The 25,539-nt window shown below is 41.8% G+C and overlaps 1 protein-coding gene across 1 annotated transcript in view; it reads right to left on the minus strand.

Moving 5' to 3' along the window:
• LOC147609112 (ABC transporter F family member 1-like) overlaps positions 1 to 14,474 on the minus strand; it is a 38,790-nt gene extending 24,316 nt beyond the window's left edge. Inside the window, exons 1-4 of the mRNA XM_086788185.1 lie at positions 14,127 to 14,474; positions 13,616 to 13,865; positions 13,402 to 13,475; positions 13,121 to 13,331 (exon numbers count right to left, since the gene is read on the minus strand). Of these exons, the coding sequence (XP_086644311.1) occupies positions 13,121 to 13,331; positions 13,402 to 13,475; positions 13,616 to 13,837 (507 nt within the window). The 5' untranslated portion in view covers positions 13,838 to 13,865; positions 14,127 to 14,474. The remainder of the gene's footprint in view (positions 1 to 13,120; positions 13,332 to 13,401; positions 13,476 to 13,615; positions 13,866 to 14,126) is intronic.
• Positions 14,475 to 25,539: the final 11,065 nt, after the last annotated feature.

Raw genomic sequence — 25,539 nt, forward strand, 5'->3', positions numbered from 1 at the left:
TTACAAGTTGCCCTAATGATGGCTACTCTCTTTCTCTCTCTCTTGAAGATTGCCCATGAAGTATACTAGCTGTTGGGGACTGTTTTGGAGGCTTCCATCGCGAAGAAATACTGAAGGCAAGGATGTTTAATCATTTTATTATGATTTTTCAGCCACTGAATTTGTTGTACCAGTCGTTGTACTTGTTGTACCATTCATTGTACTTGATGTACCAAGCTCTATACTTGCAATATCAACCATTGTACTTGCTATACCAGTCATTGTACCTAAATGTACGAGCCATTGTACTTGTTGTACTCATAGTTGCATGGAATGGAAACGACAACGGTCGGCCTCTGGGAAACGGCAACGGGTCAAAACTAGGAAACGGAAACGGCTGGAATGGTGGATATATGATACATAATATAAAAGTAAAGAGAAAATTAATAACTAGGGAAAAGTTTGAGGAGTACACCATCACGATTTGAAATAAATAGTGAACAAAATTTGTAGAAAATCACTAAGCAAGCACTAGATGAGACAAATCAATGGGTGATTTTTTATTGGAGATTAGGAAATGGAGAAACGGAAACGAAAACGAAAACGAAGACTCTCGGGAAACGGCATTTCCGCGTTTCCAGGCTAGGAAAAGGTCGTTTCTTGCTAATATGGTTGTATTTGCTGGATGGAGAGCTGAACTTGTTGTACCATCTCTATTGCATGAAGACTCGTGGTTTTTGGGGAAGAAACAGTATCCACACCTCCATATATGGATTATATTTTTGGCTCGGCATTTCTATAGCTTGTGTACCGGTTGAGCCTCGTGTTGGACTGTGTTATGGAATTGGTATATAGATAATCCAGCATTTGCCGTGGATGATGGGGAGGAGAGTAAGACCCTCAAAGCTTGTACAAGTTATATTTCTCCTTGGGTAATCAAATACTCCAAGGGGGGGTCGGCCCATTTTGCCCTCTATGTGGTGTCAGCTGTGCACATCTCTCTTTTAGAGTTATGTGGATTAAGTGGCATATGTTTAAGGCTGTGGCCGATTTCAGTGTTTAATAGCATTAATGGTCAAGTGTTTTGGCGAAAATCTCGGGCCCTCTCCAGAAGTTACATCGGTATCATAGCATAAAAAGTCATAAGTGTTTTGCGACACCGCTTGCGTGCTGCGCCCAGGAAGTTACAAACGCTAGTCCAATGTATACACATAATGAGAAAGCATGGGGGGACCAGTTGGGTGGCCAAATGGTGACACAGTGTGCGAGCTGAACCTTGGTATATTTGAGTTAACGACCTCAGGCGTCTGTTCGAGACACACAGATGGAAGTGTAAACTATCTTTGTTTTGATGTCACGGGGAAGCTCTGGGAGTCTTCTTTCAGCCCTAAACACCATCCTGGTACAACCTAATTTAAAACGCAAGCAAGAGAGATGGAGGGAATGAGAGAGAGTTGAGTTTTAGAATATTCATATAGTACAAAATGGTGTACATCATGGCAAGCGTTTGGCTACCCCTCAAAAGATGGTAATCACGTAATCTATGCCTATTGTAATGACTCAGCCCATGAAGGACTGAGTGATCATCAAGGAGCCAAGCGAGTGTTATTTATAGGCTTGGAAACCACTGGCCAACCTGTTGTCAGCCAGACCCCCTAGACGAATCCCTCACTTGCTGCAGTTGACACAGATATGCCTCCATAAATGCTGGTCGATAGCTTCTTGGGTGATTCCATTGTCTTCCTACCCATGCCTAGCTGTTGTAGCTCCAGACTTTGGTTCCAAAACTGGTACTTTATCTGCTGCCCTTCAGAAAATAGGCCTGGGAATGAGCATGCAAATGTCTTGCACATGACATCCCTCTCTGCTAAACTTGATGATGGGATTCCAACTTCTGTTCTTGGGTGACTGTCATCATCCCCTTTTTCTCTTCTTGGACTCCCCAACTTGTCATCCTTTCCTTTATGGCAACCTTTTCATTGAAAACCCTGCCTGATCTTCAAATCCACTCCAAATCTGATGAAGTTCTATGCATCTGTTCCGTCTTGTCTCCTAGCTCTTCATGCCCTGCCTCTGAACTCTTTCTATGATCTTCTGTTTCTGAGTATGGAGTTTGGCACTCTCACTCCACCACCGTTGCTTGAAAGCCCTAGTATGCCGGACTCACACAACTGCCATTCCCCTTGTGTGTTGTGGAACACCACCAACCAACCTTTTGGGAACTTGTTCCATGTGTTGTGTTACTCTCCTTGGATTGTGCACCTTTATCTGGAACTGAATCAGTGTTTAGCCTTGCTGAGCCTTATGCTTTGATGCCAATGTCACATACGGAAGCTTTGGGAGTCTTGTTTCAGCCCTAAACACCATCTTGGTACACGACGTGATGCAAAACGCAAGCAAGAGAGATGGAGAGAAGAGAGAGATACCTGAGTTTTAATATATTAATATAGTACAAAAGGTGTACATCTTAATATAGTACAAAAGGTGTACATCATGGCAAGCCTTTGACTGCCCCTCAAAAGGTGGTAATCACTTAATCTATGCTTATTCTAATGACTCAGGTCATTAGACTAATGACTCAGGTCATGAAGGACTGAATGATCATCAAGGAGTTAAGCGATTGGTATTTATAGGCTTGGAAAACACTTGTGGACTGGCCAACCTGCTGTCGGCGAAGTCCCTGAGACAAATCCCCTACTTTCTTTAGCCGACATAGTTAGCCTCCATAAATGTTGGCCGACAGCTTCCTGGGTGATTCCAGAGTCTTCTTGCCCATGCCGAGCCGTTGTAGCTCTAGACTCGGGTTCCAAAATTGGTTCTTTATCTATTGCCCTTCAAGAAATAGCCTTGGGAATGAGCATGCACACGTCTTGTGCATGACATATGACCCACTGCGTGGGTCCACCATGACCTATGGCCACACACCAGTAGCCTTGCTCAAGTGCACAATTTATCCAATTCAATTGGATTAGTTCACTCATAAATATCTATTTTCTAAAGGAAAACTTGAAAAGTAATATGTGATTAAAATTTGAGAAATGCAATTTATTGAAAGGATACAAGAGTTTTTCACTTTTCTATGGGGTTGTGACAATGGCGACACCCCGGTCTCCCCAATCTCTCTACTTTACCAAACCTAGTTCATCTTCGGGTGGACATTGAGGCGGGTGTTAGTATACACTCAATGCCCGCCTCTCAGCATGTTTCTCACTTTGATGTATAATGCACATTTGTTAGTCATAATGTATATGTCTTTAGTGGGAACCCTGACTTAGACGCTGACGGGGTGATTATTGTGACCATTGATGATGGTTAGGAGATGGTCAAGGATACGACCGTTAGCTGGGGTCCGGGGCATCGCTCCGAGGTGGCGACGATATGAGGAAAATTCTCTAGAATACTCCCTCGGATGCTAGGTCCATCATTAGTGGGCGGTGGTTGGTGGGCCGCGTTCTTGATACGCGGGCGATGACCGCGTCTATGCAATGTAATCGCTTTCGTTGTATACGCATCTACCACACCGCCTACAGTACTATATATGGACATGGTTGCCATGAGCTAAGGCATCCAATGCTTGCGAGTATCCACCCCCTAACGAGAAGTTATAGGGGCAGATGCTGGAACCTGGCCATGATACTAAGATTGGCCACCATACCATCATGGTGGAAGAGTAGAAGATAGTTGTGGTCGAGAAAGCTTATTTTGACAGCGAGATGCAGAAACTCCAAGCTTTGGTATCTACCTTGAGAAGCCAGGATAGTGAGATGGCTATTCTCCTGAAGGAGAGAAGTGTATTGCATTAGAGATCACTATTCTGTAGAAGGTGGTGGTGAGTACTCCCAAATCTGCTGCAGGGTATAATTCAATAGCTTTGTTCTTCACCCAGACGTCTCCTCTGGCGAGCAAGGCTGAAATTGGTGGAATGGCTAAAGCCAAAGTGAGAATCAGCCTAGTCTCCTGGCAAGGATGCTGAGAAGGGAGTGATGAACCTAAGAAGAAACGCAAATGCAACTACTATCGAAGGCGAGGCCATTATATCAATGAATGTAGAAAAAGACTAGTGAAGGAAAAAGGAAAGAGTTAGGCAGGGCTGTGTGGTTGATGCATCAGCACCAAGTGCATAAAAGGAGTCGGTCAATAATGTGCAGGATGATTGGGCATTCATTATACACTGTAATTATGACCCTTCTATCCATGATGTATGCATGTCAATGACAAGCACCAAGTGCATAAAAGGAGTCGGTCAATAATGTGCAGGATGATTGGGCATTCATTATACACTATAATTATGACCCTTCTATCCATGATGTATGCATGTCAATGACAAGTCATCATGTTTAGTATTTTGGTAATGGTGCTAGCAAGTCTATTTTGAATTCCATCGTATCCATGACGCTTGGAAGATTCAGATGGTGAAGGGCCCCTCCTGAAAGGGAAAGCCTTGTTGTGTGGAGAGAGTTTCAAAATAAGTCTACTGCTTGGGCTAGTTTTGAGCATATGTTTAGGAATGACTTTCTCGAGGTAGGAGATGAGTGTGACGTGGTATCCAGATTTGCAGAGCTAGATATGAAGACCTTGTCTTTTGACACCTAATTGCACAAGTTTAAAGAATAGAAGGCGAAGGCAACACATATGGACGTGGTCACCTTGTTGGGATTTTTTTAATGTGGGGATTGTCCCCCGATCATAAGCTTCAAAGCGAGGAACAACAATTGCAAAACGTTCGTGGATGCTATTTTGCAAAGATTTATGAAGAAATAGTTATCGGCAAGAGTAAGAAAAGCGTTCCTCCTCAGAAGTAGAAAAGCTCGGGCAACTTTGAACCAGATTCCAAATGTAAATGTAAGTTTAGTTCTGGCTTTCACAACCCAAAATTAGATCGAGACTTTGGGTCAACCCAATTCTAAGAAGACTTAGAGGACCAAGCAGAGCCTCCAAAACATTCGGGAGGGACGGTGCTTTACTTGTGGTCAAACAGGCCATTGGAAAGGAAGCCATTGGAAAGGAAGCTGTCCTCAAGTGCAGAAAAAGCAGAAGCGTGAGGGAGTTCATTGGACCGAGATTACATGTAATCCTAAGGTTACATCCGTTCATACCACATTTCTTAATCATAGTTTTGCATGGATTGTAACTTTAGTATGTCAGTTTTTGGCCCAATGATCTCATACGTGTGTGGATCAATTTAGGGGAAAATTGTACACATTCTATTTGATCTTGGTACACTCACAATTTTATTAATATGCCAAATTGGTGTAGAAATTGGGAATGGAGACCCGGTCAAGTGATCATGTCTATTGTGTGAACTTGGTGGCAAGGCATGGACAGATCTAGGACTAGATGTGTGATCTAGCTACCTATATCTATCAAGAGTTATTCGGATAGACTAGATTTTTTGTTGATGAATGTAGATAGGGTAGACATTATTATAGGTATAGAATGGTTCATAACCATGATGTCCATGTAATATGGAAGGATCATACATTGTCTTTTTTATTGGAAGATGCTCCAGCTTGTCTTAAAGGTGATTTTGGAGTCCCACCCTCTACTCTTGCAAACTCTGCAAAACTTCATAATATTATACAGAGTTCTTATTTTGATTATGAGGTGTTTCAATCTTTTCTTGATCCTCTTTCATCTGATGTTACTTCTGATTTTAAATCTAGGAAGTTGGATGTTTGGGAGACACGTGAATTAGAAAGCATCAAAACAAAACTCGTTGATGTTTTCCCCGCAAAAGCACCAACTTTGCAAACTCAAAGTATACTCAGCTTTTATTTTCCTGATTCGATCAAGTGACATGAGGGTTATTAACCCACCATGCTCAGCAAAAAATATTTTCCCATATCGGTTGCATTCGAGCTTGATAATAAGATCCATAAATCAGGCATAAATAGCCAACTCCGTATAAAAGAGAATACAGGCAATAAAGGCAATCCCACGATTCCAAAATAGATTCTAAAAATCCATAAATCAGATTGTCTTTTGCAGATGCCTTGATGCATGACTACTCCCATAAGTGGATAGGCCAGCTATATTTAACTACACTAATAGCCAGTGTTTATACCCCAACAGAATCGTCTTCACACAAGAGTGTAAGAGAGCGAATGCTCTGATACCAATGTAACTTCCTAGGCACGATGCGCAAAACACTCATGACTATTAATGCTCTGATACCAGTGTGACTTCCAGAGAGGGCTTGGGGTTTTCGCCAAAACACTTGACCATTAATGCAATTAAACACTGAAATCAGCCACAACCTTAAACATATGCCACTTTATCCACATCATAGCTGTAAAAGAGAGAGATGCAGAGCTGACACCACATAGAGGCCGGAATGGGTCCACTACTCCCTCGAAGTATTTGATTACCCAAGGAGAAATATAACATGCACAAGCTTTGAGAATGGGAGATGTCGGATTATCCATATACAAATTCCATAACACAGTCCAACACGAGGCAACCATAAAATTCAACCGGTACACAAGCTATAGAAATGCCGAGCCAACAATATAATCCATATACCTCTGTGTGGATACTAATTCTTCCCCTACAAGTACAATGGCTGGTACAGCAAGAACAGCAACTGGTACAATAATTACAACGATTGGTACAACAATTTGTGGCTGGAAATCATAATAAAATGCTTAAACATCCTGCCTTCAGTATTTCTTCGCGATGGAAGCTCCAAGACAAACCCCAACAGCCGGTATACTTCATGGGCAACCTTCAAGAGAGACGGAAAGAGAGTAGCCATCATTAAGGCAGCCTGTAACGGTGGTAGAGACTAGTGTGCAGCAAGAGAGCCTCTTAATGAAAAGAGGGGGCTCCAATTTATAGATTTGGGCCTCCCACAAGCTAAAATGGCAAGACAAGGCCATAATGACATGTGGAGAACCACACAATAGCTGAATTTGACAAGTGTAAGGCCCCTATCTCACTTTGATCCACTTTCTGACAAGTGTGAGGCCAATTGTCTCATTTTGATCCACTTTCTTGCCACATGTCCCAATCTAAGAGATGGGTCCTTTCATAAATTTTATCTCTACAAATATCCCAACTGGTAGCCCATTTGTCATAAGCACTTTGGTACCTCTTGGTATTTGTTCAATTCCAGACGTAATGGCATGAATAGGATTTCCCTCGAAGTAAGGTCCAAAATAGCAACCCTCCTAGATTTTAGGAGTATGATCCTTTGTATTGCAAGATAATCCCCCATTCCCAAAGTTTGTACTTTCCAAGTATTTAGACATCCTCGAGTCCACCAAACCCCTTTCATACTGGGAAATGTCCAAGTTGGTGACATCGTCCATGGCTATTATGCAAGGGATTGATGCCACTCCTGTGATACTGTGGATTTGGCTTTCCGCTCGAAGTTGTATCTGCGTGTACATGCCCCTAAATACCTAGAGGATTGTTCCATTTCCATTGGGCCTCGTATCTCGTGTACTTGCCTAGAACACATCTATTTTGGTAAGTCTCATGAATGGGGATTGTCTATACCGTGGCATGTGACAAGTGGTAAGTATTGGTCATAACTGAGCCTTAGGATCTAGCATTAATTTATAAGTGAGTGTGTGCACACTTTATTAAGTTTTGGGCAGTCCTGTGTTCGCACACACTCATGTCCTGAGGTGGACAAAGCTCAATGCCCACCGCCCAGACCTTATCCCCTTTGTTCAAAGAGAGCAACCAGCCATGTATCAATCCCAACTTGGACCCCAAACTCACTTTCCCTCTCTGCCTAACACCTAAGGTGGACATCTCATTCTCTCTCTTCTCCACTCTCCCTAGAAGTTAGCGCTTCTTTGAAGAGGCAGTATGGCTGTATTTTCTGCACCTTCTCCTTCCCTACACCATATCCAAGTTTGTTACAATGTTTTCCAAGCCTCCAAGAGTGTTTCCAAGCCATTATCACGCTCACACACACTCCCAATGGCTGAAATTCAGCAAAACAGCCCTTTTATTTCCTGTGATTTCTAGTCTTTTGGTTGACAATCCTAATTTCAGCCTTCCAAGTTGAACCATAGGGGAATCTTTCCCAGGGTTCCCTGCAACCACTTGAAGACTTCTGTTGTGAAGGATCACAACAAATTGGAACTTTCAACATTCCAAACGCTTCCATCGCGAAGGCTTCCGCTAACATCGACTCTATTTGCTATAAGTTTTATTGATCAATTATGGACGTAAGTAGCAAGAGGAAGGAGGAGGACCCTATGTTCACATACCCTATGTAATGTTCTCTTGTCCTACGTGCTCTCCTGAACATTGTTTCTACCATGTGTGGGTGGAACAATAGATGGTAAGGAACATGCGCACTTGAGAGGGTAGTGTGACTTGAAGATCTTCAGCGACATCCATAGTGTTTGCAATACTGTATTTATATGCATTGGTATGAAAATCTGGTCAGAATGCCCATGACACTATGTACTTGATTCTCCCAAGATCAAAAACGTTATCTGAGGGAGGGACTAGCCGTTCCGACTCATTATGCGTCTCTTGTCAATTCAACAAATTATATCTTGTATTGTGCTTGTTGTCCATTAAATATCAGTGTATTTAAGTGTATCGATTAGCATTGTGTTTAACAAAACATTCCTCACTTACCGATGAAATTACGTTGATATCATGGCATATTATCTCTTTCACTTCCATCCCCATGAACACTAGTTATACACTTAGACACTATGGACAGTCACTGTTGACGATGCCAACACAAAGACAAGTACAACGATATGCATGCTTCTAATGCTTTACAGAAGAACATACACATGTGGTGCATACCAAGGCACAGGAACATGTGGGACAACCTTCCCATGGTAAAGAGAAAATACAAGAAGGAGTCCATAGCCTTAAGGACCACAATAAGAAGAACTGAAGCTTTACCGTCACGATCCATCGTTTGAAGGCCAAAAAAGCTGAATCATTTATGGATTATGCCATGATGCAACCATAGTTGCCAAGTGTTTCATGAAACGCGTTTCATAAACGTTTCTTTCATTTCCCAAACGTTTCATACAAAAGGGGGAGTTACAAACCCTATAATTTATATATAAGTTTATAATATGTAAAAAAATATGTTGCCTTCTTTGCAAAACAATATTAAACATGCATCATTTACACATTAAAACATGTTTACAAGCTAAAACGAAAGAATCTGGGTGACCAAGTTACAGTGGACACCCAGCCAACCAATTGACATAAATAAACTAGCAACATAAAGAATCAAGATCTGGATTCCATCATCAATAATGGCACTCAAAGTGATCACAAAAAGTCTGAATCCTGGGCTGATACAAAAAAAGAAAACTAAAGTCTGAAATACACAAAGTAAAGCATTCAGCCGTTTTTTCGAAAAACCGGCTCTAGATTAAAAAAACGTTGAAATCGTATCTTTTCCCAGGTGACATGAAAGAAACTTTTTTCATACGTTTGAAACGTTTATGAAATGTTTCGTTTCATTCAATTGCAATGAAACGTGTTTCATTGCAACTATGAATGCAACTATTCCACGTGTCTTGATTTCACACCTTGTAGGTATACCTTATGTTACTCATGAAGAATGCGATGTTTATCACAATGGTCAAAATGTATGTGCAGGCTGAAAATGTGCATGCACAACACATGCAAGATGGGCTGCAATTTTTAGTTGGTGCACGTATCTCCCATGCTACTCATGCCCCCGAGTGTGCTTGTGAGGGAGAAGCTATGGGTGAGAATGCACCAATGTATGTTGAGGCTAGCCATACATGGCACATGATTCTATGCCCAATGCATCCCCTTTTGTTCCCAAAATGATGCCAGTCACACGGGCTGTTTCCCAATGGACATGCACACACAAAAACATGTTGACATGCAAGCTAATGCATCAAAGTCTCGTGACTTCAAAGCCGGAAATAAATCTGTTAAGTTTGATACAATGGAATCGAACGAAGGCTGATTTTCTCTCCCCCTCTTCTAGGCTGAACCTCACGCTTAATGGAGTATTGTAAATATTGCATATTTTTATCTCATATTTTACATGTGTGTTATTAGCATGAATAGTTGTAATGTCTTGCATAACCCATGATAGTGGGAATTCTTTTTCACTCAAGTTGATTGTAATTGAGCTCATCCTAAAGTACTTGGATTGAGCAGCAATACGGGGGTTTTATTTTGGGGAGGGGGAAGGGGGGGTGTTTGGTTGTGGGTATAGGGGCCTCCTACCCCAACCTGCCAACCGCTCTGCCACTTGTCCAGCACCCATCTACTGCAGTAAACTAGTCTTTTCCTGCATGGCCTCTTTTCTAGGGTCCCATGGGCAACCCATCCCTTCGATGGAAACTATTGATCCTACTCATACTGAGCAAGTACATCACATATTGCTACAATTGCTACAAGATTGGACTCCTCAAGATCAAAGAAGCGAACCTATGGAATTGTTCATGCTAAAAAAAATAGGGAAAGTGTGTTCAAGAAGTGGGATAAGACACGCATCAATAATCCTCAACCGTTCTAGTGGATCAATTATAGAATGAACCCCAAACATCTCATAGTTGCATCAAGATACAATTCATACGTTATACGAAACATTTCAAACAGGTTTTTGTAATCCAAAAAACCCAAAGCCCCAAATTTGGTTAAAATCAATGCTTGGTAAAGTATTTTGGGATTATTTCTACTTGCCTAAAATAATTGAAGCGTCACTTGTAACTTTAAGTCAGTTTAGGGCAGCCCCCTCTAGTCTACCTACATCATGCACGCCAAATGTGCCATGCTCTAATACTTTTGTACGCACCTTTGCCGTCTTGAAAAATGTATCAATATTCCTTTTTAACCCTAATAGGTACTTGAACCATTTTTTCAGATATACTAAATGCAAATTTCAACTATGAATAGTAATCGAAAAGGAAGCAAAAGGAAGTATTGAAGAGAGAGAAGAACATAAATATATTGGCATAATGGATTTCAAAACTAAATAATGATTTTTTATAACAATAATTTTTTACCCTAAATGTAGAGAAGAAAAAAGAGAAGAACATAAATATATTGGCATAATGGATTTCAAAACTAAATAATGATTTTTTATAAAATAATTTCTTACCCTAAATGTTTAGTAAAAACTAACACTTATGTCCACCTTTCCAAGGCAAGCTAAAAAGAGCCTTGTGAAGGCCCAATATTGAACTACTACATAAAGCATAGTTGTCAAGTACAAAACGAAAGGTATGAAAACAATACCAGTGCGAGACTTTTTATTTTGAAAAAATAAGTTCAATAGAGGTACGGTCCACTTTAAAAAACACTTGAAAATTAGATATTTGTACACATTCAAAGATGCAAAGTCGAGAGAAGGTGGCTTGAGCAATGGGGCTTCAAAGTTCAAACTTGAAAGTTGAGAGCAATGAGCTTATGAAGAGTCAAGACCTTAGACTAGTTCGTAGTGATGAGGAGTATTGAGGATTGACAAAGAACATATAAGAAACAAGAGAACGCCTCCAAGCAATGTAGAAAGCCCCCATTGCCCAATCAACCATAAAAAAGAGAACGCTTACAAGCAAGGTAGAAAGCCCCCATTGCCCAATCGGCCATAAAGAAAGTCCCAAAAAAAACGAGCATTAAAAAAAAGTCACAAAAAAAGGTCATTAAAAAAAATCACATTAGTTTCATTTGCATAGTTTCATACCATATCGTATTTTACGAACCTCATGAGCGGGACAAGTTACATAAAAACTATGATGTGAAGGCCTTTATTCACACTTGTTATGACCCCAAAAGGTCATTACGTGGCTAGCATCTAATTTATGGCTAGGCTTATATCTAGGACCCTGCCCATAGGGAAAAAGTGACTTATGGGCACTTACTGGCAAGCCACAAGGGTTATTCTGAAAAGTTATAATTAACTTATTTATTAATGAGTATGCTTTCTTGATTTATTATTAGTCAAAGCCTATATGAGTGAGTTTTTGGCCCATAACTATACATCACTAGGGAGAATTCCGGAGGGGTGAAGACCCAAGCGGGGTCTTGGCCATGGCTCTAGCTGAACAGTACGGGACACGAGTGTCGAGTATTGCCACTGTGTCGGTCTAGCCTCATGGCTCGAAGATGCTCTGAATGGTTGGGGGGTGAGTCATCAGCACCTGTCACGGCATTGTATCCATGTCAGTTTGGGTGGGTTTTTGTCATGATAGTTCTTAATAGACTCTAGCGTTTCCAAATGAAAAATGACATCATTACACTCCTACATGACCTTAAGATCACATTTTCCTTTGATGAATTTTTCAACTAGAATTCATGAGTTGATTTTAGATTAGAGAATTTTCAAACAAAGAGAACCTTGAAAGCCAGAAGATAGATGTCGGTTCACCACAAACTTCCATCTGTAAGTGAAGAGATGAAGAGATCATAACTTTTTTTCGAGAAAGAAATCATGAACTTATTTCACCAAGATGAAAAAGCCTTACATGCATCCAATGGCTTCTAAAGACTAAAGCACCTCTTCTCCAAGTCAACAAAACTACACGTCCTACATATAGTATATGATATGGACAAGTAGAAATTGAGGCCCCTTTGAACTCCAAACTAAATAAGCCACCTCCGGTCCAATATTACGCCCCTTTTATTCAAGTCAACAAAACTACTCCTACAAATAGTACATGGTATGGACAAGTAGAACCTAAGGCCCTTTTGAACGCCAAACAAAATAAGCCATCTCTGGTCCAATATTAAGTCACTAATAAAGGACCTTGCTAATCTCACTTTCATCCACATAAGTCCTTGCTCACCCTTCAACCTTCTCAACTAACTAAAGCCATGGTCATGGTCATGGCTTCCCTAATCAGCTTTAGTTAATATTCCATCTTTTAACAAAAGAAATCCATGAACCCTTTTTAAACCTATCCACAACATTCTCATCATAGATTGGAAGTGACGACGCAACCTTGGCAAACAAGCATGACTGCCTTGGGATTTTTGAACTTGAAGATGGCAACAAATGGCAAGCAAGATTGCCTCGAGGTTTTTGGACTTGAAAGATGGCAACAGTTGCTTCTACGAAAAACTACACTACGATGGAGAACTTTGAAAGATTTTTTATTTTGAAATTTACCTAATGAACTAATCCACGAAGCTAATGAAGGCTCTCCAAAAAGGCTGTAAATACCTGGGCAGACAAGATTTCAACTTCTTTCTCAAGTCTCACCCTCTCTTCATCTACATTCACAACAGCTTGCAAGGCAGTCAAGTCTGTCGCTTCAATTTCACGAGTTAAATGGTAGATGTCCATATGCTCTGGAATCGGGAGCTCTCGACACCCTATGGCTTCCAGAAGGGTGGACTTTCCACATCCATTCAATCCCAACAACCCATACCGCCTGGCACAACCAAACATAGCATGTAAGTCAAGGACAAATTTAATCATCAAAAAAATTATCGCCCACGTACCTTCCATAGTTAAGCTCAAGGCTTGAGTCAACAATCAAGTCATGACCATGAAATGTGAGTGTCAAACTTTCGATCTGAAAATGGAACATGTCCGGGTCACCAAAAACAGTGTTTCAGATCTAGATCAACCAAACAACAACTCTTGGACCACAAACTTAATTTTGTATGATGCACCAAAATAAGTTTATTATTAAAAACCTCTGGATGCTCTTACGTGTATATCCCTGGACTGCAGATGCGAAGCAAGGACTCCTGTGCATGTCCTGTCAGAAATTTGCATAGATGCCATCTCATCTACAACTTCATTGGTGCTGCCATTGGAAACACCATTACTTTTAGATGAGGTTGCTGTTGTAGAAGTTGACTTTGATCCACGCTTGGCAGCGGCTGCTGCCTTCTTCTGAGCTGCCTTCTTCTTGCTTGCGTCTGACACCATTTTGAAATGCCGAGGGTGACTTGACAACCTGTGGCATGCAGTTTGGAATGTAAGGCACATCAAAAATGGGTGTTTCTTTTTCGAAAACGTGACATGTTAGAATGAAGGCATGGAACATGGGTACTGTATCTACAAGATGACATCCGCCCTACCGCCCTCCCTCCCCTTGGTCATCACCCCTCCCCATTTCCACCGTCACGTATATAAAACAGCATGATCATTGTGATCCATCCACTTCTGATCTGCCCACACAGAAAACAAGACTGTCTTCTCTCGCTTTCTCTCATACCTAGAACAGGAGGAGCACCGAGATAAAGCAAAACGTGGCAACGAGAGAGGACTAGGGTTTGCTCCTTGAAGCGATGGCAAGTTCGAGCAAACGATAGCCTTCGGCTCCGCCGCGGGTCCGAAAAGGGTTCGCTCTAGCAGCTTTGTTTCTCTTTATGATGTCTCAAACCCGAACACCGTGCACGTGGCACCCCCCTCTCTCTCTCTCTCTCTCTCGTTTTTTTTTCTTTACTATGTCGGCCCTTGGTAGAACTCTAGGGCTAGGATCTTTACACACTAGTGCACTCTTGAGTCTGCACACATCTTAGAAAAAAAGGGGAGCCCGTGGATTTTTGCCTGCCTGATCTTCAGTGTTTCCTTGCCCAAAGTTCTCTACATCCTAAGCTCCCACCTCAAACCCATTCTTCCTTTGCTCATGGACGGGCAAAGTTGGGTGGTAACAAATTACGTAGCCACTTTTCAACCAATAAAATGGTTTCTTCAAAAATGGGCCAGGAGATGTGTAAAGATGGAGAGTCGCATAAGCAATTATGGATTTCACATTAAAGTAGCATGACAATGTGTAAACACACGTTGCAGTGGGCAGCACTTATTCAAATTTTTTAAGTTTACTCATGCCCATAAATTGGGCAAGCTTTACTGTTTTGAGGCCCTTAGACCCCTCCTCTCCTCTGACACCAGAAGGTGCGATAAAAGGAATGAACCTGTTATTTGTTTTTTATGTCTAAGGTTTTATCCTAAAAGATGAGGTTTTATCCTAAAAGATGTAAGCCTGGTTTTCCAAATATGACATCGAAATTTTATTTTTCGAATATTTCAATTAATTTACATAGAATATGCAACTGTATACCGTGTTGATTAATGGCTTCATAAAGGTATTATTAATGTCTCATTTGCTACTTTGGCATGTTTAACCTCTTCAAGCACATGGCATTGCATGTTATCTCTTCCTCTATCACCTTTTTCTAGTGTTCCTTAAGTACCCATATCTAAGTTTAATGTTTTGAAAAAATCTTGAAGATGCATGGTTGACAATTTTACTCTCCTATGATCTCTCTCTCTCTCTCTCTCTCTCCCCTATGATCTTACTCTCCTATGATCTCTCTCTCTCTCTCTCTCTCTCTCTCTCTCTCTCTCTCTCTCTCTGCTTGGATTGGGATTGGCTAGATACAAGTTTCATCCCACCACCTCAAAATGGAGATAGGGTGCATCTTCGAAGCCAAGGAGCTCATATAGAGACCCACAGAGGAGAGGATCTACTGATTATGCCACACAAAGGTTGAGACAGCAGAGCATTACATATGTCGATGCATTGTATACTATGACATTTGTGGGAGGTTTCATCGTGTCTGTTAAAACCCTAAGATCTCTCTAGATAATTGTTATGCATAAACATGCATAAATCAGGCATAAACTCATCCACCCCCGAGCCCAAGGGATGTACACATGAAATATAATGAAATACATCATACCTTTACCTTGATGTCCCATACCATCAAGAGGTATAACTCCAATCCAATAGCATGTAGCTACTATAGTGTGAAATGGTAGGTGAGTAGTTATGATCCTCTACACAAGAGAGCATAACATAACCTAGCCTCAAACTAACATTAGGAGACCATAGCCTAAGCCTGAAGATAATATAGCCTTGGCCTCCAAGTCTCCCTTGAGTGTGCCCCATCCCCCTATTATATAGGAGGGAAGTGACTCTTGACTCTCCATTTCCCATGTGTGACCCTTGGATACCTGACCCTAACCTTAACCCTTAAGGTTAGTCCTAACCCAGCTCCACTAGAGCTTGTTCCCATGCTCCCATGCTCACAAGCCTAATGTGGGTTAGCCTCCTAGTATATGCACACATAATGTGTATATAACAGTGTCCTCCATGAGGGGTTTGGCCTACTTTCCAGGATCATTGACTTCTCGGCCGTTATTGAGGAGGCTTGATCAAATGGGTTGAGCTCTATTGTTGTTTTGTGGACTTCCACAAGACCTTTGATATCATACCCCAAGCGTGTCTTCTTAGAGACACCTAGAGGAGTTGGCCCTTCTAGTGGACTTGATATGGGGATGTGATGGCATTATATAAATCAGTGGGAGAGTTTGGGCACCAAGAGGCATGTCAGATGTGATCACTAGCTGATGCAAGGATGCCTTCTCTCACCAACACTATTTGGAATTTTCATAGATAAGATCTCTGACTTTATTGGCATACCTAGTATGCTAGGATTCACACCATTTGGACTTTTCATCGATAAGACCTTTGACATACGTAGTATGCTAGGGTCCAAACTATGTGATACGTTGGTATCCATCTTGCTTTGTACAAGCAACATAGTATTAATCTCAAAACTCAACAATAGAGGGGCTAGAAAGGCACTTGATGGCATTGCAAGCCTTTTGTGAGCAACAAGACCTCGTAGTTTTCAACACCTCATGCCATGTGGCTTACAGATCGAGCTTCACATATGTAGGCAATCAGGTAGATATTGTCTTGTCTTATGTATACTAGGAGTCACCTTTTCTTAACCCTACTTCACTATGTGCCAAGTAGCTCTCAAGCTTGATTGATGTTTGGTGGTTCACTTTTCTAATGTGGTCATCAATGCGGTTGACCAAGTTACAAACACACATCACCCAAGAGAATGCATGTATGTGGAACTTGACTCAAGTTTCCTTAGAATCATAATCGTTCATACAAGAAGACTCCAAGGATGGACTAGCTATCAGCTATTATGGGTAGGTGGAAAAGAAGAGTTAAGTGTGTGAGATAGAAGTTGGAATATGTAATATTGTGGTGTTGCCCCACTACTCACATTAGTCTAGTGCTAGCTCCTCCAATGGGCCATTTTTTATTACAACCCACTCTATAATTATGTAGCCACCCATGTGGTGGCTACATGATAGCAAACCTTGAGAAAGACATTTATGTTCATTTATGGGATTATCATTCTCTCTCTCTCTCTCTCTCTCTCTCTCTCTCTCTCTCTCTCTCTCTTTGTTTGCAGTCAAGGTCCTCCACCCATTCGATAGTATGAGAGTGCTAGCAATAGAGCATGAACAACAAGCTATCTCACTCATGAGCTCATGACCACATGCTACCTTGAAGAAAACCTTATTTGAAAGGTTTTTCATATTAGGGTGTGTTCACACACTAACGGTTGTGGTAAATATTTTTGACAAGGGACAATAAATAAGCTCACATTTTCAAGTGCTTTAGTAATACCACAAAACCTATTGCCACCAGACAATGAGTGGATATCTTACCCAGTGGATCAGATGGTGTTACTAAAGAGGACAAGTGCATGAGTTTGAAGCTTGCATTTGCAATGTTGCAACCTAAGCTTGATCCTTGAGAACCAAGAAGAAAACATTACTAAGGTGATGAAAGAGGAGAAGGATGAGGTAAAGGAAGAATGGCAAGAGACATTTGGTAACTCGTAAATGGTGGTTGTGTCTGAAATTGAGGAATATAGACAATGAGTGGATATCTTACCTATTGGATTAGATTGTGTTACTAAAGTGGACAAGTGCATGAGTTTGAAGCTTGCATTTGCAATGTTGCAACCTGAGCTCAATCCTTGAGAACCAAGAAGAAAACATTACTAAGGTGACAGAAGAGGAGAAGGACGAGGTAAAGGAAGAATGGCAAGAGACATTTGGTAACTCATAAATGGTGGTTGTGTATGAAATTGAGGATCCCAAATGAAAGGAGGTTTGATGGTCTTGATTTGTGAGAGGGATTGTCTTGAACAACTCAAGTACATAGTGTAAATAGTCAACAATGAAAAAGTTGGAAGCAATTAGCACATAGTAAAAAACCTACGATACTAAAGCCAACAAGGTGGACATCCTTAAGTAGTCAAAGAAATTGAAGGGAACCAAGGTATGGATTGCAAATGAGCTTATCCCAACACAATTCACATGGTATGTATCAGAGATGGAAAGATTCTATTGCCATCGACTGTAACCCCAAACGAAGCAAATTTCGTAAGCAACATAGAGGACGATTAAAGGGAATCTCTAATCGCGGTAATACTATTTCTTTTGGAAAATTTGCTCTCCAGGCTCTCGAACTTGCATGGGTTACAGCTAGACAAATAGAAGCGGGAAGGAGAGTGATAACACGTTATGCCCGTCGGGGTGGAAAGTTATGGATACGCATCTTCCCTGATAAACCAATCACTATGAGACCCGCTGAAACACGTATGGGATCGGGCAAAGGATCTCCAGAATATTGGGTATCCGTAGTTAGACCAGGCCGAATAATTTATGAACTAAGTGGAGTATCGGAAGATGTAGCCAGAGCTGCCTATGGGGATGGCTGCCCACAAGATGCCCATACCTACCTGAATAGTGACCACCATGGAATCGTGATACTTGAAGAGGGAAGAAAAGAGGGAAGAATCAGATTATTGTTCAATGCGGGATGTGGTACTAATTGATTGATAATTTTTTTATTTACGTCTCGAAGATACAGAAGTGCAAACACTCATATTGTCATTATTATTATTATTATCTGCTACGATGATAATAAGCATCCACAAAAATAATAATCAAACAACTTAGAAATAGTAGTAATCGTAATGATAGTAATATCCATAATTATTATTACGATTGTCACTAGAGTGACCGTTGGTATTACTGTTGCTGCTGTTTGTTGCAACACCAATAATCTATCGATTCGCCGACGCATACATGGGTAGCGTGATGAAGCTAATTCGGATATAGATACATAAAAAACCTATCATCTTTCCTGATTAATAAATGATTCAAACTCAAAGTTATTCAGATGTGGCAGACAATAGCGGAGCCCGGAAACCAATGTGTATTCGAGTGCTAGGGACCGGGAACCGTAGATATGCGGATACGGGTGACACTATTATAGCCGTGATCAAGGAAGTGGTACCCAATATGTCTCTGAAAAGATCAAAAGTGGTTAGAGTAGTGGTAGCGTGCACCTGTAAAGAGATGAAACGAGATAATGGTATGATTCTTAGATTTGATGACAACGCGGCAGTTGTTATCAACAACCAGGAAGGGAATCCTAGAGGAACTAGGATCTTCGGTCCAGTAGCTAGGGAATCAAGAGAATATAATGAAAGCAAAAAGGTGTCAAAGTCACTAAAGTTTGACAAGCACATAAAGAAGGTAAATAGGTCATCTTTCATGATAGAAAAGCCCTCATCCAAAAAAATTGACGCCTAAAACCATCTGCGTTGCAAGTGGAATCTAAGAAACCACAATTCACTTTAGATATAGCCACCCAAAGTTCAACATCACGTGACTTAACAATGTTCCAATGGTAGAACACATTGGTGAGTAGTTTCTAATAACGAGCGAATGCTAAAAGTGGCGAGCGGTTTCACAATCTTACTTGCTCTCTTTGTCTCTTTAGGTTCCCTCTAGTTTCCTCTCTCTCTCTCTCTCTCTCTCTCTCTCTCTCTCTCCCACACACACACACACATACACACACACACACACACACACATCCCTCTCCCCTTTTTCTCTCTCTCCACCATCACATATGTACATTCTACTCTCTCTCACATCCCTCCCCCCTCTCTCTCTTTCCTCCCTCTCTCTCACATCCCTCCCGCTCCTCTCTATCTCTCTAGGTTCCCTCAATCTCCCTCTTTCCTCTCTCTCTCTCTCTCTACTATCTCTCTCTTTCCTCTCTACTCTTTCTCTCTCTCTCTCTCACACACACACACTCCCTCTCTCTCAATCTTGCACACACACTCTCTGTCCCACATACACAAACCCTCTCTCTCTCTCTCACACACACACACACAAGGACAACCAAGCACACCCTAAACCCCCTGCCTCTCTCTCTCTCTCTCTCTCTCTCTCTCTCTCTCTCTCTCTCTCTCTCTCCCCACACACATACATTTAAAAAAGAGAGAAAATAAAAGCTTTGGGGTTGACATCGTGAGCATGGCTTTTGGCCTCCACTCCATCTTGCTTAAGCTTTGGGGTTGACATCAGGGGCATAGCTTTTGGCCTCCACTCCACCTATATTCTCTCTCTATATACACACACAACACTCTCTCTCTTCATGCACACATACACATATTCTCTCTCTCCATGCTCACGCACACACACACACACAGTGGAGAAGCTGAAGGGAGCACATAGCCACTGCATGAATGTAGCAAATGACTCGATAATGGAGAGTAGGCCAAGGCCATGACCTAGTTGGGCAAACCCATCTTTACCCCAAGAGAGAGCTAGTATGGTGCCCGATTTGTCGAGCAAACCACAATAGTATGGAGTGTCCCCATTTGAAACATTGATCCACTCTCTACTATGCTTATTGTTGCTAAAGGTGAGGTAATCACGAGACCTCCAATTACTACCACCAAAGAGCTACTCAAGCAAGGGCTCTACCACAAGCCTTACCACCTAACCCAAAATAACTGTTGGCCTTGCCAGTCCTAGCACAACACAATGCACCTCAACAAAGCCATGAAGTCGCCTCACGAGGAATCCTTAGGGTACCCAAAGTACCCTTGCCACCCCTAGTTCTTCCATAACAACCACCATTACCTTAAGTAACCCGTATTAGTTAACCCTGACCAAAATCTTCGAATAAGGTGAGGAGGGAGAAGCTATCAATAATACCATCTTCAAACCTATTGAGTTAAGTAGCCCATCTCCATAAATCCTCAGTCGCTATGTGATAAAGGGTGAGCACATGTACCCCTTGTGTACCTAGCCGCCCCCCACGACACCACGAGACGGGGACAAGACTTGAATAGCATGGCTAAACAACTGCCTATGCAGTGCTATCACTTTGCCAGACCACCTCACCGAATAGGTGAGTGTCCAGTCAAGAAAGGGATGGCTAGTACTTTAGTGATACTTTAGTGAGTACTCCCACTTTAACTCCCTTATGCATAGGTACCATATGTACAAGGATTGTCCATTGAGAACGAGTACAATGGGGAAGGGAAATGAAGCTAAACCTAGTACCAGCACTAACTTGCTAAGTAGATAGGATGGCTTCATTCACATAGTGCCTCTAAATGCAGTCACTTGAATGCAAACACAAAGGAGAGCCGCAGCTCACGCTACCACCGAAGCGTCTACGTCGCAAAAGCGGGAAACCCCTAGACATGTAAGGATTTGCTTCCGAAGAGGGGTTAGAGACCACAAGATGCATGATTATCTGGTACTAGCCCGACCAACCACTCTAGATACATGTTGCAAACTATGGGAGAGGTTAACTAACAATCAGTTATTGCCTTGCTTCCGGAGAGGGGTTAGAGACCACAAGATGCATAATTATCTGGTACTAGCCCGACCAACCACTCTAGATACATGTTGCAAACTCGAAATTGAATATAAAGATAATATGCTAGAATTGCTGTAAAACTAGAAGATGTCAGAATATCTTTAGCAACTACGACTTCTTGTCTCTTGAGTCACCAAGAAATTAGAACTCGGAGTAAGCAAGTTGGAAACATGACTGTGGTGGACGAGCTCAGTAACGCAATACTAGAGAAATTGAAGGTAAAGGAGGGAAGTTAATTATCTGGGCATGGGCATAACCATCTTTACCCCCGCAGGAAATTGGTGTGGTTCTCTATGTGCAGATTGAATCACACTACCACCGAATGTCCATAATTAAGAGCAAGGCCATTACTCTATCTTTGCCACCACCAGAAATGAAATGAAATGATGCAGGCATGTTTCTAAGCATGTAGTACAAAACACAATTATTAGAAGCAATCTGTTGCTTTCATAACTGGTCCCCCAATGGTAGGCCTCCAACTAGCATGCACCATAGGAACACCTTCCCTTGATATGGAATCTTAGACCACCAACCTTGTAAGATTACTTCCACGAGGCCCTACTTTTCCTTATGTTCCATACCCTACTAGCATTCTCAGTGATCTAGCGCTTATCTTCCACCATCATATGGTACACTTGATTAGTTGTACGCTAGACAATGTCCTGAGGCTTTCTAAATTTCGAATCTAGCCAAGGTGTTGATCCTCCAATTGAGAAATATAACAAAATGGTGTAAGTCATATACTCACCTTATCCCATAACTGTACATATCCACGTGGAACCTGAAAATATTGACGGATTTTTCGAAAAGATAATAAGTGGCCTCTATATGGCAACAAAGCATCCATAATTCTCACTAGTCCCAATTGATCCATCCTATTGAATTTGGCTGCTCTCAACAAGTTTGTCAAGCCACTCCAGAAGTCGTGAAGTAGCCAACACCTCACCTGTCATAGAATTCAACTGCAACCACTGCTGATCTAAAGGCTTCTATTTAGTGTGTGCCAACACCTCCTTCCATGAGATCATCAAATGAGAAAGGAGAGGAGAAGCCACCACTCGAACCTGTTGGGAACCATTCACCACATCCCACCATGTACCATCAATCCTGGTATTACCATGCACATCCACTCTCTCTCTCTCTCTCTCTCTCTCTCTCTCTCTCTCTCTCTCATATTTAAGATAGCCGATGATGAACAACCATCCTACGTGGCACTTTTATTCTCTCTCTCTCTCTCTCTCTCTCTCTCAACACACACATACATACACATTCTCTCTCTCTCTCAACACACACACACACACACCCCACACACACTCACAGTTGAGCCTAACATACTACCTTGCACAAAGAAGGGGAGAGAAGAAAAGAGAGACACATGAAAGGGTTGAGTTCGGAGAGTTACACTTAGCCAACCCTAATGAGGGATGTGAAGCAGCTAGGGGCTCACTCCACCTCTTCTTGTGTCACCCCAAGAAGAGATTTAATGGCTAGGTTGAGAGCAAGAAAGAGGGAGCTATGGAAAGCTCAACCTTCATTTCATGCCACATGCATACAAAGGGGACTTGGTAGAGAGCAAGGAGAGGGAAGAGAAGGAGAGAGGTTAGAACATCACTATCTCTACATGCACACACTAGCAATCAAGCATGCAAGCAAGCATACATCCACAAGCTCAAATGAGAGAGAGAGAGAGAAGAGGCAAAGCTCAAATGAGACGCTCAAATGAGACTAATAGGATTGTTCCCTTTCATATTCCATAAAATGACTTATATACAAGAGCTCATAGTTACAATGGCCAGCCAACCATTTAAAATTGGTGGCCCAAAACTAGTCTTGCTAGTCTTTCTAGCTCTATGTACAACTATTCCTCATGACCGGGCATCACACAAGCCGTAAGCTTGGTCATCCCACGTCTCTTTTATTGTAATCCATCTTTTACAAAAGATGGATTACAATAAGTGTAGCCACACTAAAGGTAATGTTAAACAGAGTGGTTAACATACCCTTCCCTAATGTAGGTCCGTCCTCAGAGCTAGCCGGATTTATCAGTAGTATATCAAGTATGTTCAGATGAAGTTGCGGCACAAGGTTAGAGTAGGGGGGCTCGATGGAAGACTTTGTAGATGGTCTAGAAGGCCGTCTCCATCATGTCTGCAGAGGCACCAGGCGGGCATCCACATAATCCCCTCATAATAGTCAAAAATTTGCTTCAGGGTTGGGCCTTTATTGATGATGAAGGCCAAACTCTATGTGCCTTCATTGTAGTGGTCCCAATCCAGAAATGACTCCAGCAACATGATAATCAAGTGGAAAAATCTGATCGTTGCAATCACGGCTAGGTCTGGGACTTGATCATAGCAGTAGATGAACTCGTTGAAGCGCCTAATCATGGTATCTTCGGTACATGGCTGCTGCACCGTCAAAGGAGAGAACCAAGGAAAGTTGAATTGGAGCTTCGGGTTCGTCTTCTGCTCCTTGTGGAAAACATTATATGCCCACCGTCTTTGTATGGGTAGGTAGTTTGGGTTGATGATGCGGAGTGCGTAGGGCACATTGCAATATGTTTCCTAGATGAATGGTTTGAGTAGGAAAGGGAGCCTCCAGGCCGGATGCTCGCCCCCATGAGCTCAAACGTGATGGGGTGAGCAGCACCGGGTGGCGGTGGTATCCTTCACGCTCCCTGGGTGGGTGTTCTCACCGCCACTCTCTATGCTTGGCTTCAAGGTATGGGCACATGACATGGATGTCCATGCGGTCCGTTATGCAAGTGATGGGCACGACCTAGAGCTGTCGACCGAGAAGGATGGCGATATCCTACTCGAATTTCATGGAGTTGAGAGGGTTGAGCAGAGGGTCGACCTCCTCACACTCTAGTGGTGGTAGTGGTAGAATTTCACTTTTTTCGAGGTTTGGTTGGGGGGGTTGTTGTGTCGACGATGGAGGTGGAGGGGTGGTCGATGTGGAGGCTCCTGTGTGGTGAGGTTTGTGTCGAAGAGGGGTGGGGGGGGTTGTTGTGTCGACGATGGAGGAGGAGGGGTGGTCGATGTGGAGGCTCCTGTGTGGTGAGGTTTGTGTCGAAGAGGGGTGGGGGTATTGCTGAGGTTGACGGGATATCGCAGAGCTGTAATGATAAAAAGGGTGCTGAGGGTGGGGTTGGTTAGGGGGGTGGTGTGGGAAAATGAATGGGAGGAGAAGAAGTTTGGTAGGGTGGATGTGCCCGAGGGGGGTGGGGATGGTGGTGGTTGGGTGCTGGTACTTGGGGGAGAAGAACTGGGTGGTGGATGGGGCTATGGTGCTATTACACACAATCCAGCAGCGGGTAGAAATGCTATGGTGTCCGATCTTTTTGACCCATTATGTTTACAGTATCAATTGTTGAGAGATTTGCGCGGGCAGATTATGACATTTGGAATGCGATGCGTTACTGACCGTCTCATAAAAAAGGTTCTCTTCATTTTTTCCTCTTGCTCATGATTTGGCCTTCAACTTAGTTACTTTAAGAAATTTATTTTTCTTGCACTAAAAAATAAATATAATCATTTTTCTTTACACAATTTATGAAATGTCATTTATTAAAATTAAAAATCAAGTAAATTATAATTTACGTGCGGATACTAACTGTCTCATAAAAAAGGTTCTTTTAATTTTTTCCTCTTGCTCATGAGTTGGCTTTCAACTTCATTACTTTGAGAAATTTATTTTTCTTGCAATCCAAAATAATATAATCATTTTTCTTTACACAATTTATGAAATATGTCATTTATTAAAATTAAAAATCAAGTAAATTATAATTTACTTTTTAGGTCTTTGTAAATAAAGTTGGTATATAAAATAATATTATACTCTATAAAATATATATTGATTTGATGTATGCTACACTTTTAAAATAAATTGAAACTTAAGTATATAAATGTTTGTTGTGAAAATTTCTATTTTTAAAAAATTGGTCAAAACTTCTCTTTCACCTTTTCTCAATAAAAATTAGGTCCTTAGGGTGGTAGAGTAATGGATAGAATTCCCATCATTTATGACAGAGCGCTTGGGTTTGAAAAGGTCTAGATGATGAGGGCTTGAGATGCTTGCCAGTCGAATGAGATATTAATGGTTTCATTTGTCAAAA

This window comes from Cibotium barometz, chromosome 52 (genome assembly GCF_041138505.1).
Source record: "Cibotium barometz isolate CiBa-2024 chromosome 52, ASM4113850v1, whole genome shotgun sequence".
NCBI classification, from domain to species: domain Eukaryota; kingdom Viridiplantae; phylum Streptophyta; class Polypodiopsida; order Cyatheales; family Cibotiaceae; genus Cibotium; species Cibotium barometz.